Raw genomic sequence first — 13,331 nt, forward strand, 5'->3', positions numbered from 1 at the left:
ACACTTATGATGCATAGAAGGAAAGTCATAATCTTAATCTTTCTCTTGGCTCTACGTATGTTCATTCAAATCTCTGCGTAATTATGGTGAAACCAGATCGTCTATCTGATGCATATACAATAATGTTATGTGAAAATGATTAAAGTTTAAGAAGCTTCGGAAGGTAAGTCATCAAATGCTCAGGTTTTACGGGACAGATACAAGGTGCTTTGCAACTTCAGGACAAAAGGACAAGACAGCGATGAAAACGTTGAGACATTGTAGGCCAGTTCGTATGTGTGAAGTAGAGATGCGATATGGTTGGAAGTTAAGTAACTGACATTCTATAAATAGAAAATGTGCGAGGTATATGCCCACCCTGGAGTTGGTATGTCCGCCTCAATCTCCTCTACCTATTATTAGCAAAACTATACACATTATTAGTTTTCTGTTTTTCCCTTTTATATATACTCACTTGTTGAATATAGATTCTGTTTATGAAAAACAACAGTAACAGAACATAATAAAATCTCGTTTCCTTTTTTTCTCTCATTCAGGTTTGATACCTCGCTTGGCAGTGCAATGAGGGAGCAGCCAAGACAGTATTGAAGGCTGAACCAGTGTCTCGTTTCTCAACCAATCATCAACCCGTAAGTAGACCTCGACTATAGGATGGCAGGCACCAATGTTACAGGGAGTTGCCCGGGTCCGATGAAGGCAACCTCAAATGGAGCCTTCCAAAACGAAAGCCCTCTTGATTTCGCGCTTCCTCTGATCATCCTACAGATCGTCTTGGTGGTTGTGTTCACAAGGCTGCTGGCTTACATTCTTAAACCTCTCAAACAGCCTCGAGTCATTGCTGAGATCATTGTGAGTTTCATGCAATCACTTTGTATTTTTTTTTTCTTTTCTTTCTGATGATAATCACATAGCAACGGATACTAAAATGGATGCATCTGTAGGGAGGAATACTGCTTGGACCTTCCGCACTGGGACGAAGCAAGGTGTATCTTGACACCATATTCCCAAAGAAGAGCTTGACCGTTTTAGACACACTCGCCAACATCGGTCTTCTGTTTTTCTTGTTCCTCGTTGGGCTTGAGCTCGACTTTGCAGCGATCAGAAAAACAGGAAAGAAATCAATGTTGATAGCCGTAGCTGGGATCTCACTTCCTTTTATACTCGGTGTAGGAACATCTTTTGTTCTCAGTGCTACCATAAGCAAAGGAGTCCATCAGCTTCCTTTTATTGTCTTCATGGGTGTTGCCTTATCAATCACTGCCTTTCCTGTGCTTGCTCGTATCCTAGCTGAGCTAAAGCTTCTAACAACCGACATTGGACGTATGGCTATGTCAGCAGCAGGGGTGAACGATGTTGTAGCTTGGATACTCCTTGCGCTTGCTATTGCTGTCTCAGGAGATGACTCTTCTCCGCTTGTATCTGTTTGGGTTCTTCTTTGTGGATCTGGATTTGTGATATTTGCAGTTGTGGCAATCAAACCTCTGCTTGCTTATATGGGTAGACGCTGTCCTGAGGGAGAACCTGTGAAGGAACTCTATGTTTGTGTCACTCTAACCTTGGTTTTATCAGCAAGCTTTGTGACAGACACTATTGGGATACACGCGCTTTTCGGGGCGTTTGTGATAGGAATAGTAACTCCTAAAGAAGGACCATTTTGCAGAGCTTTGACAGAGAAGATAGAGGATCTGGTCTCTGGGCTTCTTCTACCGCTGTATTTTGCGGCTAGCGGTCTCAAAACCGATGTAACAACTATCAGAGGAGGGGTGTCATGGGGACTTCTAGTTCTTGTCATACTCACCACTTGTTTCGGTAAGATTTTTGGAACCGTTGGGGCCGCCATGCTCTGCAAGGTTCCTTTCAGAGAAGCCATGGCACTTGGATTCCTTATGAACACCAAAGGTTTAGTAGAGCTCATTGTTCTTAACATTGGCAAGGACCGGAAGGTATAGATTCTTGAAAGCCATGTATAAGCAGTATTTTTTTTATAAGAACCCGAGTGATCTAATTAATTGTTTTTTGTCGAGCAGGTGCTGAATGATCAAGCATTTGCGATCTTAGTCCTAATGGCATTGTTCACAACCTTCATTACAACTCCGATTGTGATAGCGATATACAAGCCTGCAAGAAAAGGAGCACCATACAAGCACAAAACCATCCAAAGGAAAGATCATGATTCTGAGCTACGGATACTTGCTTGCTTCCACAGTACCCGCAACATCCCAACATTGATCAATCTGATTGAATCATCAAGAGGAACAGGCAAAAAGGGACGCCTCTGCGTATACGCGATGCATATGATGGAGCTTTCTGAACGGTCATCAGCAATCGCAATGGTTCACAAAGCTCGGAACAACGGACTCCCAATCTGGAACAAGATAGAGAGATCAACAGATCAGATGGTGATTGCCTTCGAGGCTTACCAGCATCTAAGGGCTGTAGCGGTTAGACCCATGACTGCAATATCTGACCTCACTAGCATCCACAAAGACATAATCACAAGCGCGCATCAGAAACGAGTAGCAATGATACTGCTTCCGTTTCACAAGCATCAGAGAGCGGATGGAACAATGGAGTCAATCGGACATGGGTTCCATGAAGTGAACAACCGGATCTTACAACGAGCTCCTTGCTCAGTTGGGATTCTTGTAGACAGAGGACTCGGAGGACCATCCCAGGTTGTAGCCAGCGAAGTGGCTTATAAAGTTGTGGTTCCATTCTTCGGAGGCTTGGACGACAGAGAAGCTCTCGCCTACGGTATGAAAATGGTGGAGCATCCAGGAATCACACTAACCGTTCTCAAATTTGTAGCTGCGAAAGGAACATTGAAGACATTTGAGACGAGTGCGCCCGACGAAAAGGAGAAAAAAGAAAAAGAGACTGATGAAGAGTTTGTGAAGGAGTTGATGAATGATCCAAGAGGAAAGGAGTCCTTGTCTTACGAGGAAAGAGTTGTTGAGAGCAAAGACGATATCAACGCGACGCTCAAGTCGATGAACAAATGCAATCTCTTCGTCGTTGGAAGAACTGCAGCTGTTGTGTCGTTGGTTCACAGTACGGATTGTCCGGAGTTAGGACCAGTTGGCCGTTTGTTGTCTTCATCAGAGTTTTCCACCACTGCGTCGGTGCTCGTTGTTCAGGGATACGATCCAGCAGCAGATACACGGCCGCTCGTTGAGGAAGATGCTAATTACGACCAGTCTTCCAGAGACATTTCTGACACTACCGTGTGATCGGATCTAATCAGTTTATTACAGAACCCAAAAAAAGTCTCCGTTTCTTATTTTTGTCTCTCGAAATACAGTATTTTGGTTTCTTTTTGGTTGGTACTGGAGACTGGAGTGTCTTCGTTCTTCTTTTGTATTTTCCCCTATTACCACCATCAGATTTTGGGCATGAAAATCAGACCTAAATTTTCGTAATAATATTTTTCAAGTTCTTGATTTGGCTTCTTATGTATGTCATGTCACTCGACCTTATTATCAAAATAGACCTTGAATTGCAAGGTGGAGACTGTAGAAGCATTTATGCTCCCGAAGACATTAGAAGTTTAGCCATTAGCCAAACCTTTCCATATGGATGAGTTTTTGTCGGCAACACACGAAATCTGGACTCTACACACTCATCGGGAAATTGGGTTGCGGGGAATGTCCTTAATCTGACGGATGATCAAGGGTAGATGGAACCAAATATCACTCTAAGACTAAGCTCTTACATGGACGATATATGCAAACCAAACATGATCTGCCACCTTATTGGATAACTCTTTGCCGCATATATCACAATTTCAACAAACTTATCCATCATGGTGTCCACTGCCAACGATGTGGAATACGGATCAAACATGAGCGTTGTCAGCCAATGGAGAATTAAAAAGATGAATACATACCAATATACCATGACTTTTTTTTTTAAAAGGTCACAATCTTACATTGTTTCTAGATGAGTCTTACGTTTGGTGGTCTCTACGTAATTTTCCTCTGAAGAACAAATAAGGGAATTCGGTTTGTTTTCTCCATTTCCGCTGTTCATCTACAGGTTGCATCATTGCTTGATTATTCAAGTTTCACTGATATGGTATGCATATAAGTATATAACTTTGTAAAAATTAAATTAGTTCAATATCATATTGCATATAAGAAAAGATAAACAAACTGATAATTGACCAAATTAATTCTAACTTCTAATATTATCAAGCAGGACATAAATTTTTGGTAATGTAAATGGACTAATTAGTATTCTTTTTTATTTTTCTTCATTTTTTTGCATCTTTGCTTGACTTAAAAAACATTTTCAACGATATATAAGTATGTCTCTCATTTGTTCTATGCAAAAATTTATGGTTAGAAGTGATTACAAATCGAGTGACAAGAAAAAAAAAAGTGATTACAAATCATTATAGTGTAATTTTTTATGTAATCACTTTTGTAATTTCAAACAAAAAAGTGATTACAAATCATTTGTATAAGTATCCGTCGCAACTCCGATGTGGAATTTGGGTTTCCCAATATCCTACAGAACAAAAGAACAATGTGTATTGTATAATGTGATACAATCAAATGAACTGTAAGACAAACAAGGAAGTAACTCACAATATCTGTTGATTCCACATTTCCTCTGTTGTTGATATTGTCCCAAGTATTGTCATCTTTGTAAGAGGGCACATCATACAGAAACAGTCCACTGGTTTCATTTTTGGGAAAACAGCCAGGTCCAGATCTAGGAACGAGACGTGGGTGTAGTAGGCGATATTGCTGGATGTAGTCAATATCTTCCTCGGTTAGCCAATATGTCGTTGACTTATTGCAAATAGACTGCAACTTGTGATCTTCAAAAGTTAGATTTTGAAGATTCACTACATGTGCAACAAAGAAGCCCTAAGAACATAGAAAACAAAACCAAGATCATATAAGAAAATCATAGACAATTACGAAAATTATTGGAATCAAACCTAACAACAATTCAGATTCACAAATTATGCCAAATAAAAAGTTAATAAAATTTTCCCTTAACCTAAACCATAGAGAAGCCTGTGAATATACATACTAGAAAACCTAGACAATTCAAAAATTATAGAAATCCTAACAACAATATAGATTACGCCAAGACAATTTCATCGCAAAATACAAATAATCTCACCCAAAAAGCCGAACTCATATCTGATTACAATGTTTACTGCAAATTGTTGAAATCAAACCAAAGATCAATTCACATGCCACCGTTTTGCTGAGGATATCAAACAAGAGGTAAATGAACATAATTTCATTTACATGTCTTTAATCTAATTGCTTTGAAAGTTTATGTCATCTGAAAGATTTTCCTCTAAATTGTTTCATAGCGTTATGGTGATACTTTTAAAGCTCTACATAATTGGGAATTTGCCATAGTGAAGTTTTTTCAACAATATCTGTACAAATGAATTGATTAATAATTAGAAGTGTACTTCAAAAATTCTTGTATAGATGAATTAATCAGTAACTTTAATAGAGCAAAGTCCTCTTTCATTCCCTTTGTCTCTCTGAATTCTATACTAGTATATTTGATGTACAGTTTTGAAATAAATTTTCATTTTCAAAATAACTACAATCTATGTCATTGCTTATATCCATATCCAAATAACTTTAATTAATTCTCTCTACTATCCATATAACCAAACACAATTTAAATATTTTGAATATCCATATAATGTTTCACAATTAATAATATAGATGTTTACAAGATTTTGTCAATATTTAAATTTATGATTCTCCTATCATATTTGTTTGATTTTATTTCATTGTTTTGAATAATCATATAATACATAAAGTTACTAAAAAAAATCTCTGCATATATTATGAATCTAAATTAAAAATGGACATATATGTATATTAGTCATTTAGTATAATAAGTGCGTGTTTAACGTCTCACAACGGTATAAATATTTAGAGAATGATTCAGTCACATTATAAATAAGATAAAAATGAATACAAATCCGAATGACTAGGAAGCTTCACCTAATACGATTCCAAATTCAAAGTTTGTATATGGTTTAATTCGATTTTTTCGTAGAACTTTTTAATTAATTTATCCAAGTTTAACAAAAAAAAATTCAAATTATGATTTTTTAAAACATATTTAGAATAACATGGACAAGGTTATATTGCATGGCGGAACAAATTTGAATTGATCTTATTAAAAAAATAAATCTTCGTCTTACTATTTTTAACAACACCAATATAAGACATATCAAATAAAACTGATTTAATTCAGACTGTATTAAACAAAAATTTACGAGTATACTGCCAAATAAATATAGTAATTTGTTATTTCCCCTCCAACATGATAGTTACCGTTAGAATACGATTTACAAACTGAACCTAACTTTTTAAAAACGAAAAGGGTGAATTTGCCAGATGACCAAAACAAAAAAAAATAAACTAAAAATATAGCACACTAATGAAAGAAATTAAGTGAATGACTTTTGGCTAATGCAAAAAGACAAAAAGGGGTAATGTGGATGACACACACAGCCTAACGAAACGCTATTTTTTTTTTTTGTCAACAAAAGATTAGCTCAAACGAGCCAATGTGATGGAAAATTGTTTACATACAAAATACTATGCAGCCCAACGAAAGTGTTGGAGTATAATGTCAATTTTTTATTCAATAAATTTCTTTATTTTTTTGGATAAATAGTTCTTACCCCATTACATTTTAATGTGATATACCTTTTCAACAAAATTAATTGAAATACTAAAATTTATCTTAAAAATGTAAAATATTTTTTCTGCATTCGACATTACTTGAATTTTTAAAATCGGATGTTGAAAACATTAAATGATGAATAGTATTTATAATAAAATGGTATAGAAAAAAATAGTATGGTACCCAAATAACTCAAACAGACTTAAACGCAAAACAAAAATAAGTGCTATACCCTAAGGTCATCTACAACGATGTTACTCTCCCAAAATTTTCTTTATCAAAAAATAATAAAATAATAGAATTAGGAGAGAGAAAGAGAAAGAACCGCTCTCTTATTTCTTTACATAGCAACGTTTCTCATGATGTTTCTACAGTTGTCAACTTTTGATTAGTTATATAATAATTTTTTTTTTGAGTAACGGTGAGGAATTTCTCTGTTGTGTATGCTCTAAGGGATACAACATAAGCAACCTAAATAACCATGTAGACGCTAAGCGATAAAACACAAACAACCAAATTAAATGCACAACAAAGAAAAAACGTTATACCCTAAGTGATATAACATTGGCAACTCAAACAGCTGTGTTAAACGACGGTGATGGCAAAAATGATAATAATGAATATGGTAGTAGAATAATATTTGTTTACAACACTTAAATGAAATAGTATAAAACAAAACTAAATAGTATAGAAAAAAAACATTTTTAATAAATATAAATTAATGGTAGTGGTAATGACTGTAAGGTGGTATCACTTGTGGTGGTTATACTAAAAAGATTTTGTATCCTTAAACGATTCAAATTAATCAACCCAAACGATCAAATTAAACTCACACCAGAAAAAAATTGATATACCCTAAGGGATACAACATAGGCAATCCAAGCAACCGAGTTAAACGCGTGGAACAATAAATATATACCCTAAGTGATATAACATAAGCAATCCAAACGATCAAATTAAACTCACAATAGAAAAAAAAATTGATATGCCCTAATCGATACAACATAGGCAACCCATGCAATTGAGTTAAACGTGTGGAACACAAAATATATAACATTTAAATCGTTTAGATAATTTTAATTATAACAAAACTTATGTAGGTATGCAATTTAAATAAATTTGAACTTGAGAACGATATTAAAAGTGGAATATTACTAATAACATATAGATCGTTTAGGTATTTTCAATTGTTTTATTCTATATAGTAGGAATACTTATTTAATTTTAGTTATATATTAGGTTTTTAGTTAACACTATTCGTTTATGATATATTCAAAATTATAAGATAAACTCAGAAACTCTATATTTTTTAAATGAGGTTGTGAAATATAATTAGTAAGAGTTTTGAATTATTAATGCAAAATATAAATAAAAATTAAATGAAAACAATAAAGTAAAGGGTGAGTTACTAGAATATTGCATAAAAGCTTCCTTATTACAAAAGTAACATACAATTGTTTGTTATTACTAGACTAACCCATTGTACCTATACTACCCCTGAAACTAGTGTTGGGAAAAAACGTAATTACGACTAATGCCATTAGAAAAAAAAAACATTGGAAGTTGGGACTAAGTCTACCGATCCTTTGATGGTAGATTTACACACGTGGACTGATTAAAGGTGTACGTCAAATATTTTTGGTACACTTAGTTGTAGTGCTGGTACACTTTGCCGTCGACGTAGATGGTACACTTAGTTGTAGTGTTGGTACACTTATCGGTGGACGTATATGTGTATCAAAAACTATGTATACCAAAAATATCTGATGTACACCTTCAACAGTCAATATGACCCAAAAGATATTTATGGTAGACTAATGGCCTGTTGCGACAGATTTATTCGACAGCCTTCTCTCGTTTCAGATATTTTTGGTATACTAGTTTGTTTTTTTGAAATAGTTTTCAGAGTGTGATGGTAGGTTTCTTGTCCGTGGTAGATTTAGTAAGCATTTTTGACAGCTGTAAAGTCTTACCAGAATAACACGAATTTGTTTGAGCTGTCAAAGACAGTCTAGCGTTGCGATAGACTTATTGGAGGTAGATCTAAACACATTTGCTGTTCTTCCGATCTATGGTTTTCATGTAATAACGTTTGTAGCAGATTCATCAATCGTATTCTGTTTGTCGGCCGGAGCAAACGTCTTTTTCCTACTCTGTTTCGTTAATCTTTCCTCTGGGTTCATCCATGGAAGAGCAAGATATCGTTTCGAAAATCTATATAACTCACTTTTTATAGGTTTTTAATTTAGAAATCAGATGTTGAGACGAAAATCTATAATAGTTGAGTAAAAACCCCACAAGTGAAACCAAAAAAATAGACATATAAGTCGTGAAAAAATAAATTGAGGCAGGGGAAATTAGGGTTTTCAGTCGTATGTTAGAGGTAGAAGACGAGGATATTATGGTAATTTCGGGTTCATTAAACCTAAAATCGAACGTGTACGTACATATAAACGTGTACGTACATATGAACTTATACATACAAAATGTTCTTGAGATTAGTGTACGTAAATAACGTTCTTTTGCTTAGTGTCCATAAATCCGTTTTAATGAATGATATTATTGTAATTTTGTAGTCATCTTCAATATATCTTCTTCTGCAACCCTAGCTAATATTGTCGTTGTTGTTCACCATAAATGGAACAAGTAAAAGATGTTACTAGAAAAAGTAAGAGATGTTACTAGAACAACCTATGTGATTCGTAATTGTTTATTTATTTATTATATTTCTGAGAGGTAATGAATAATAACCACACAAAATTACATTTTAACTATAGAGGGTAATATTTAGATAACATAAATATATAATACTCAGTTCAACTAGGTACAACTAAATATATATTTAGATTTGCATTTATATTTAAAATTTGAAAATGATAATTAAGGTTTATAAGAATTTCTTTACATATTGAACTATTAAATAACCATGTTTAATCAACAATACAATAATTTATCACTTTCTAATATATACTATCGTTTTCACATAAAACACTCTTTATAGTATAAGGAAGACTTAGTAAGTGATCACCTCAAATGAAGCAAAAGAGGTGAAACCCAAAGTATAATGAACATTGTGTTATGAAAACCTTGTATATGCTAATTAATAATGATAAATCTTGTGGCCAACTGCTAATTAATAATTTATATAATAGTCCAACTGGAAATACGAAAAAATGCAAAAGTTCAACTATGAATATGAAAGTACAACTGGACAACTATGTATAATTATGTGTATACCAAATAAATTTTTACTAATATCCTGTTGTATTCGGTGGGTAAAGTGGGGAGAACGTTATGATGGAAGAGGATCTGTCCTCAAATGGTTTTCACTTCTAACTACTCTGTTTTATTTACAAGTTCTAAATGCTTCGGTCACTGGTTAGTCTATACGTTCCGAGTGGGATAGGCTGAAAAATGGGCTGAGACAGAGTTGGGAACCAATTGGGGTGACAAGTGGGAAGAGAAATTTTTCAGTGGGATAGGTTCACGTCAGGGAGAGACATGGCATGTATCACCTAACAGCGACGGTGAGTTCCTTCTTCTTCTTCTTCCTTGATTTCCCTCATCTCATTTGATACGTTTCTGATCCCATGTGACTCGATTATCTCACATGATTGTAGGTTGGTCAAGAACGTGGGGAGAGGAACACTTTGGAAACGGGTAAGGAACTTTGATTATTGTCTCGGATGTTTGTGCCTTAATGTATTTACTAAATGAATCCACAACATGATTTGTTTCCCTTTGATGTAAATATTTGTTATATGAAAATGCATTTTTTTTTTCAAATGTAGCTGCAAATGCATATATGAGCAGTTGAAACAACAGAGGTCTAATATTATTATGTATGTGATTGCAGAAAGGTTCATAAATACAAAAGAGTACAACGGGAGAAAGCTGGGACATAGTGGTGGATGAAGAAACGTCCTATGAGTAAGAGAGAGAGCTTAAATCTAAACATATTATCTAATTTTGTGCTTTATTAATATATCTTTGGATCATGTTTTTGGTGAAGGGCTGAGCCACATTATGGGTGGCCAGATGTTGTAGGTGATTCAACACAGTTGCTCTCGATCCAACCCCGAGAGAGACCTCCAGGTGTCTACATGAACCTCAAGTTTGGATAAACAGTAATTACCCTCCTTTTGTTCTTCTTTCCTTGATCAGTTTATTCCTCCTTGTCATCATCCTCGTCAATCTCATCATCGTGGTCTTCCATATCAAGGTCATCTGCCTCAACAGCTTCACCATTGAACCATGACACAGTGCGAGATGGGATAAACAGTAGATTCATATCTTTTGACTGAGGAATTAAATGAAGAGAACAGAAGATGAAATAAAAAGGTATAAACCCGATATCATAGTTGTGTTCCATTTGGCCTTGGAGTTCATCAGCCTGTGCAAGATTCAATGATCATATTAATGTTTAACACAATCTTATGTACTGAATCAAAAGTTAAAGTGCAACGGGAGATGGACATACCATTTCATCATCAAGATCCTCATCATCGTCAGGAACTTGGGGTGGAGTGAAAAAGTTGAAGAAGCTCTCACAGTCCTCAGTCTTAGTGATCGGCTTAGTGTTTTTGGATCCTTTCTTTGGCTTCTTTTTTAAGAATCTTTTGTGTCAAACACTTTCCAGGATATGTCTTGGTCAAGACAGTGTTCTTGAAGTAAGGGTTCTGATCAAAAGAAAACTCAAGCTTGAAACCTTTTGGTTTTTCAACCCTACTCCCACTTGATATCTTTAAGATACTTGGGAGCCCCTTCATCTCGCTCAGTTATCTAAAACCATGGAAAAAATACACATAAGGAACCTAATAAAATATAGAGAGTCGCCCTTTTATTACCCAAAAAGAATAAGAAATGTTCTAATAACGAACCTCCTGAGCAGTAATTTCATTGTTCTTCAATGCAATAAGCCAGAAATCTGGCACTCCTTTCTCTGAAGAAAGACAATTTTATATCATTTACAAAGGCCATGTGTTCATCATCATCATTAGAACCTAATAAAATATACAAACTTTAGAGTAAATTGATAAAATTACCTTCAGCTGCTTTCTCTTTTCCTTGTTCTGATTTTACATCTTCCCCTGCACCTTCAAATATGAAAATGATAATTAAGGTTTTAAAGACCTATGTTACATAATAAAAGTAGAAATTACAAGATAAATTTGTGAATTCTCTACCCTCTTGGACCTTGGACTTCCGATCTTTGTCACTTCTTTTTCAATGGTGTCATACCATTCTGCATAACAACCAAAATCAAATCAGACCAAGTTGTTGTACCAGTTGATTCTTTCCATCTTAAAAACAATGAAGTAGAGCTGCAAAATTCATGATGAGAATAATGTATTTTGAAGAGTGTGGATTGATGATTCAAACCTGAAGTATATAACAACGGAGAGACCAAAAATCTAACCAAAGTCTGTAGCTTCTGCACACATGCAAAGAATATCACACCACCGAAAAAACTGCATCACTAGAAAACCCAATATAATCTTATGCCATTTACAACTTCGAGAAGGGAAACAAATAAAGTAATATCAAATACAATCAATCGAGCTTTCTTTGCAGGAACACAGTTTTCAATCTAAACTAGATATACAAGAAATAAATACACAGATAAAATGCTGTTGTTCTTGCATACGGTCATTTAAATTGAAAGTAATGATTAGCAGTAGAAAGAACAAAGTCTAATATAATTGTATCAACCATCTAAAAGCAGGGTCTTTTCTAATCTAAGAAACTTAGTTTCCAACTCATGAAAACAACAAATTCAAGAAAACGTACTAGAGGATATGGAGGAGGCTTTAACTCAAAACCCGCTGTGATAACACCGGAACCAGCCACCTTTGTGCTAACCGTCTATGTGCAATTCCAAAAAAAACAAAGACTGTGTGTTATTGAATTCAAGTCCAACACAAAATAAGTTCAAGTTTCATTGAAACATTCATCAAACACTATCTATGCATAGTTCCTTAGTCAAGTTATCACTAAAAAATATTATAGAGTTCCTTGTAGAATTAATAAGCTAATTCGTACTTCAAGGATATATCTACAAGAGAAGTTGAGAAAACCAACCTTTTTGTTTATTTTCCATTGCAGCAGTCGCCGGTTTGGCCTTGTAATTCACCAACACTAAGAGAATTATGAAGCTTGATGAAACGTGTTTTCTCCACTGTTCATAATATATGAGAACCCATATATTCTTCTTTCTTGAATATGCTTGAAATCATAGCTCCTGCAATCAAGTTTTTCAATTCAATACAAGGATATAAGCAATTTGATTAAAAAATCCAATAAACTAAAGAGTATCAATAACGATACCATGTAACACATTAATCAGCCATTGAAAGAAGCACAAATCCCAAGTCAACCAAAACTCACAAATTGCAGACATAACAAAAATTCTAACATGAAAACTCATGCATTTGGCACTGATCTTAAAGAGATCAATGGAAATCCATCTGCATTCATCACAGAAAACGGCAAGTTTTCTCAAATCTTAAAAATGTAATTCTCACAAAAAATGTGATTTGAATCTGAGAAAGTTAGTTCATGTAATCTTTGTGGGTGAAACGCTCCCACGAGCTCTTTGGGAAGACACCGTGAGTTACATAAGCACTCACCTTCGTGGCTCCATGAGCTGC

The 13,331-nt window shown here is 34.8% G+C and overlaps 1 protein-coding gene, 1 long non-coding RNA gene and 1 pseudogene across 3 annotated transcripts; 1 reads left to right on the forward strand and 2 right to left on the reverse strand.

Moving 5' to 3' along the window:
• The first annotated feature begins 63 nt into the window (after window positions 1–63).
• LOC104746107 (cation/H(+) antiporter 19) lies at window positions 64–3,440 on the forward strand. Its single transcript, XM_087488851.1, has 4 exons — window positions 64–367; window positions 537–849; window positions 942–1,943; window positions 2,028–3,440. The coding sequence occupies exons 2-4, from the start codon at window positions 652–654 to the stop codon at window positions 3,228–3,230; spliced, it is 2,403 nt and encodes an 800-aa protein (XP_087344977.1). The 5' UTR covers window positions 64–367; window positions 537–651; the 3' UTR covers window positions 3,231–3,440.
• Window positions 3,441–10,494: 7,054 nt separating this feature from the next.
• On the reverse strand, window positions 10,495–12,334 carry LOC104746109 (nucleosome assembly protein 1;2-like; annotated as a pseudogene). Its single transcript, XR_015581624.1, has 6 exons — window positions 12,300–12,334; window positions 11,868–11,902; window positions 11,727–11,777; window positions 11,562–11,623; window positions 11,162–11,463; window positions 10,495–11,074 (listed from the first exon to the last, which is right to left on the reverse strand). The product of XR_015581624.1 is annotated as a nucleosome assembly protein 1;2-like (transcript).
• A 429-nt stretch (window positions 12,335–12,763) lies between these two features.
• On the reverse strand, window positions 12,764–13,147 carry LOC147926403 (uncharacterized). The gene is made up of 2 exons (XR_015582515.1): window positions 13,009–13,147; window positions 12,764–12,922 (listed from the first exon to the last, which is right to left on the reverse strand). It is a non-coding gene; the product is annotated as an uncharacterized LOC147926403 (long non-coding RNA).
• Between the last annotated feature and the right edge of the window lie 184 nt (window positions 13,148–13,331).

The sequence above is a fragment of the Camelina sativa genome, chromosome 15 (genome assembly GCF_030686135.1).
Source record: "Camelina sativa cultivar CO46 ecotype springtype chromosome 15, ASM3068613v1".
NCBI classification, from domain to species: domain Eukaryota; kingdom Viridiplantae; phylum Streptophyta; class Magnoliopsida; order Brassicales; family Brassicaceae; genus Camelina; species Camelina sativa.

Bases quoted from the DNA above. Each gene is read 5' to 3' on its own strand.
- LOC104746107 (XM_087488851.1), top strand. From the start codon at position 652: ATGGCAGGCACCAATGTTACAGGGAGTTGCCCGGGTCCGATGAAGGCA. The intron at 850-941 runs GTGAGTTTCATG...ATGCATCTGTAG, and splicing joins GAGTCATTGCTGAGATCATT to GGAGGAATACTGCTTGGACC. The intron at 1,944-2,027 runs GTATAGATTCTT...TTTGTCGAGCAG, and splicing joins ACATTGGCAAGGACCGGAAG to GTGCTGAATGATCAAGCATT.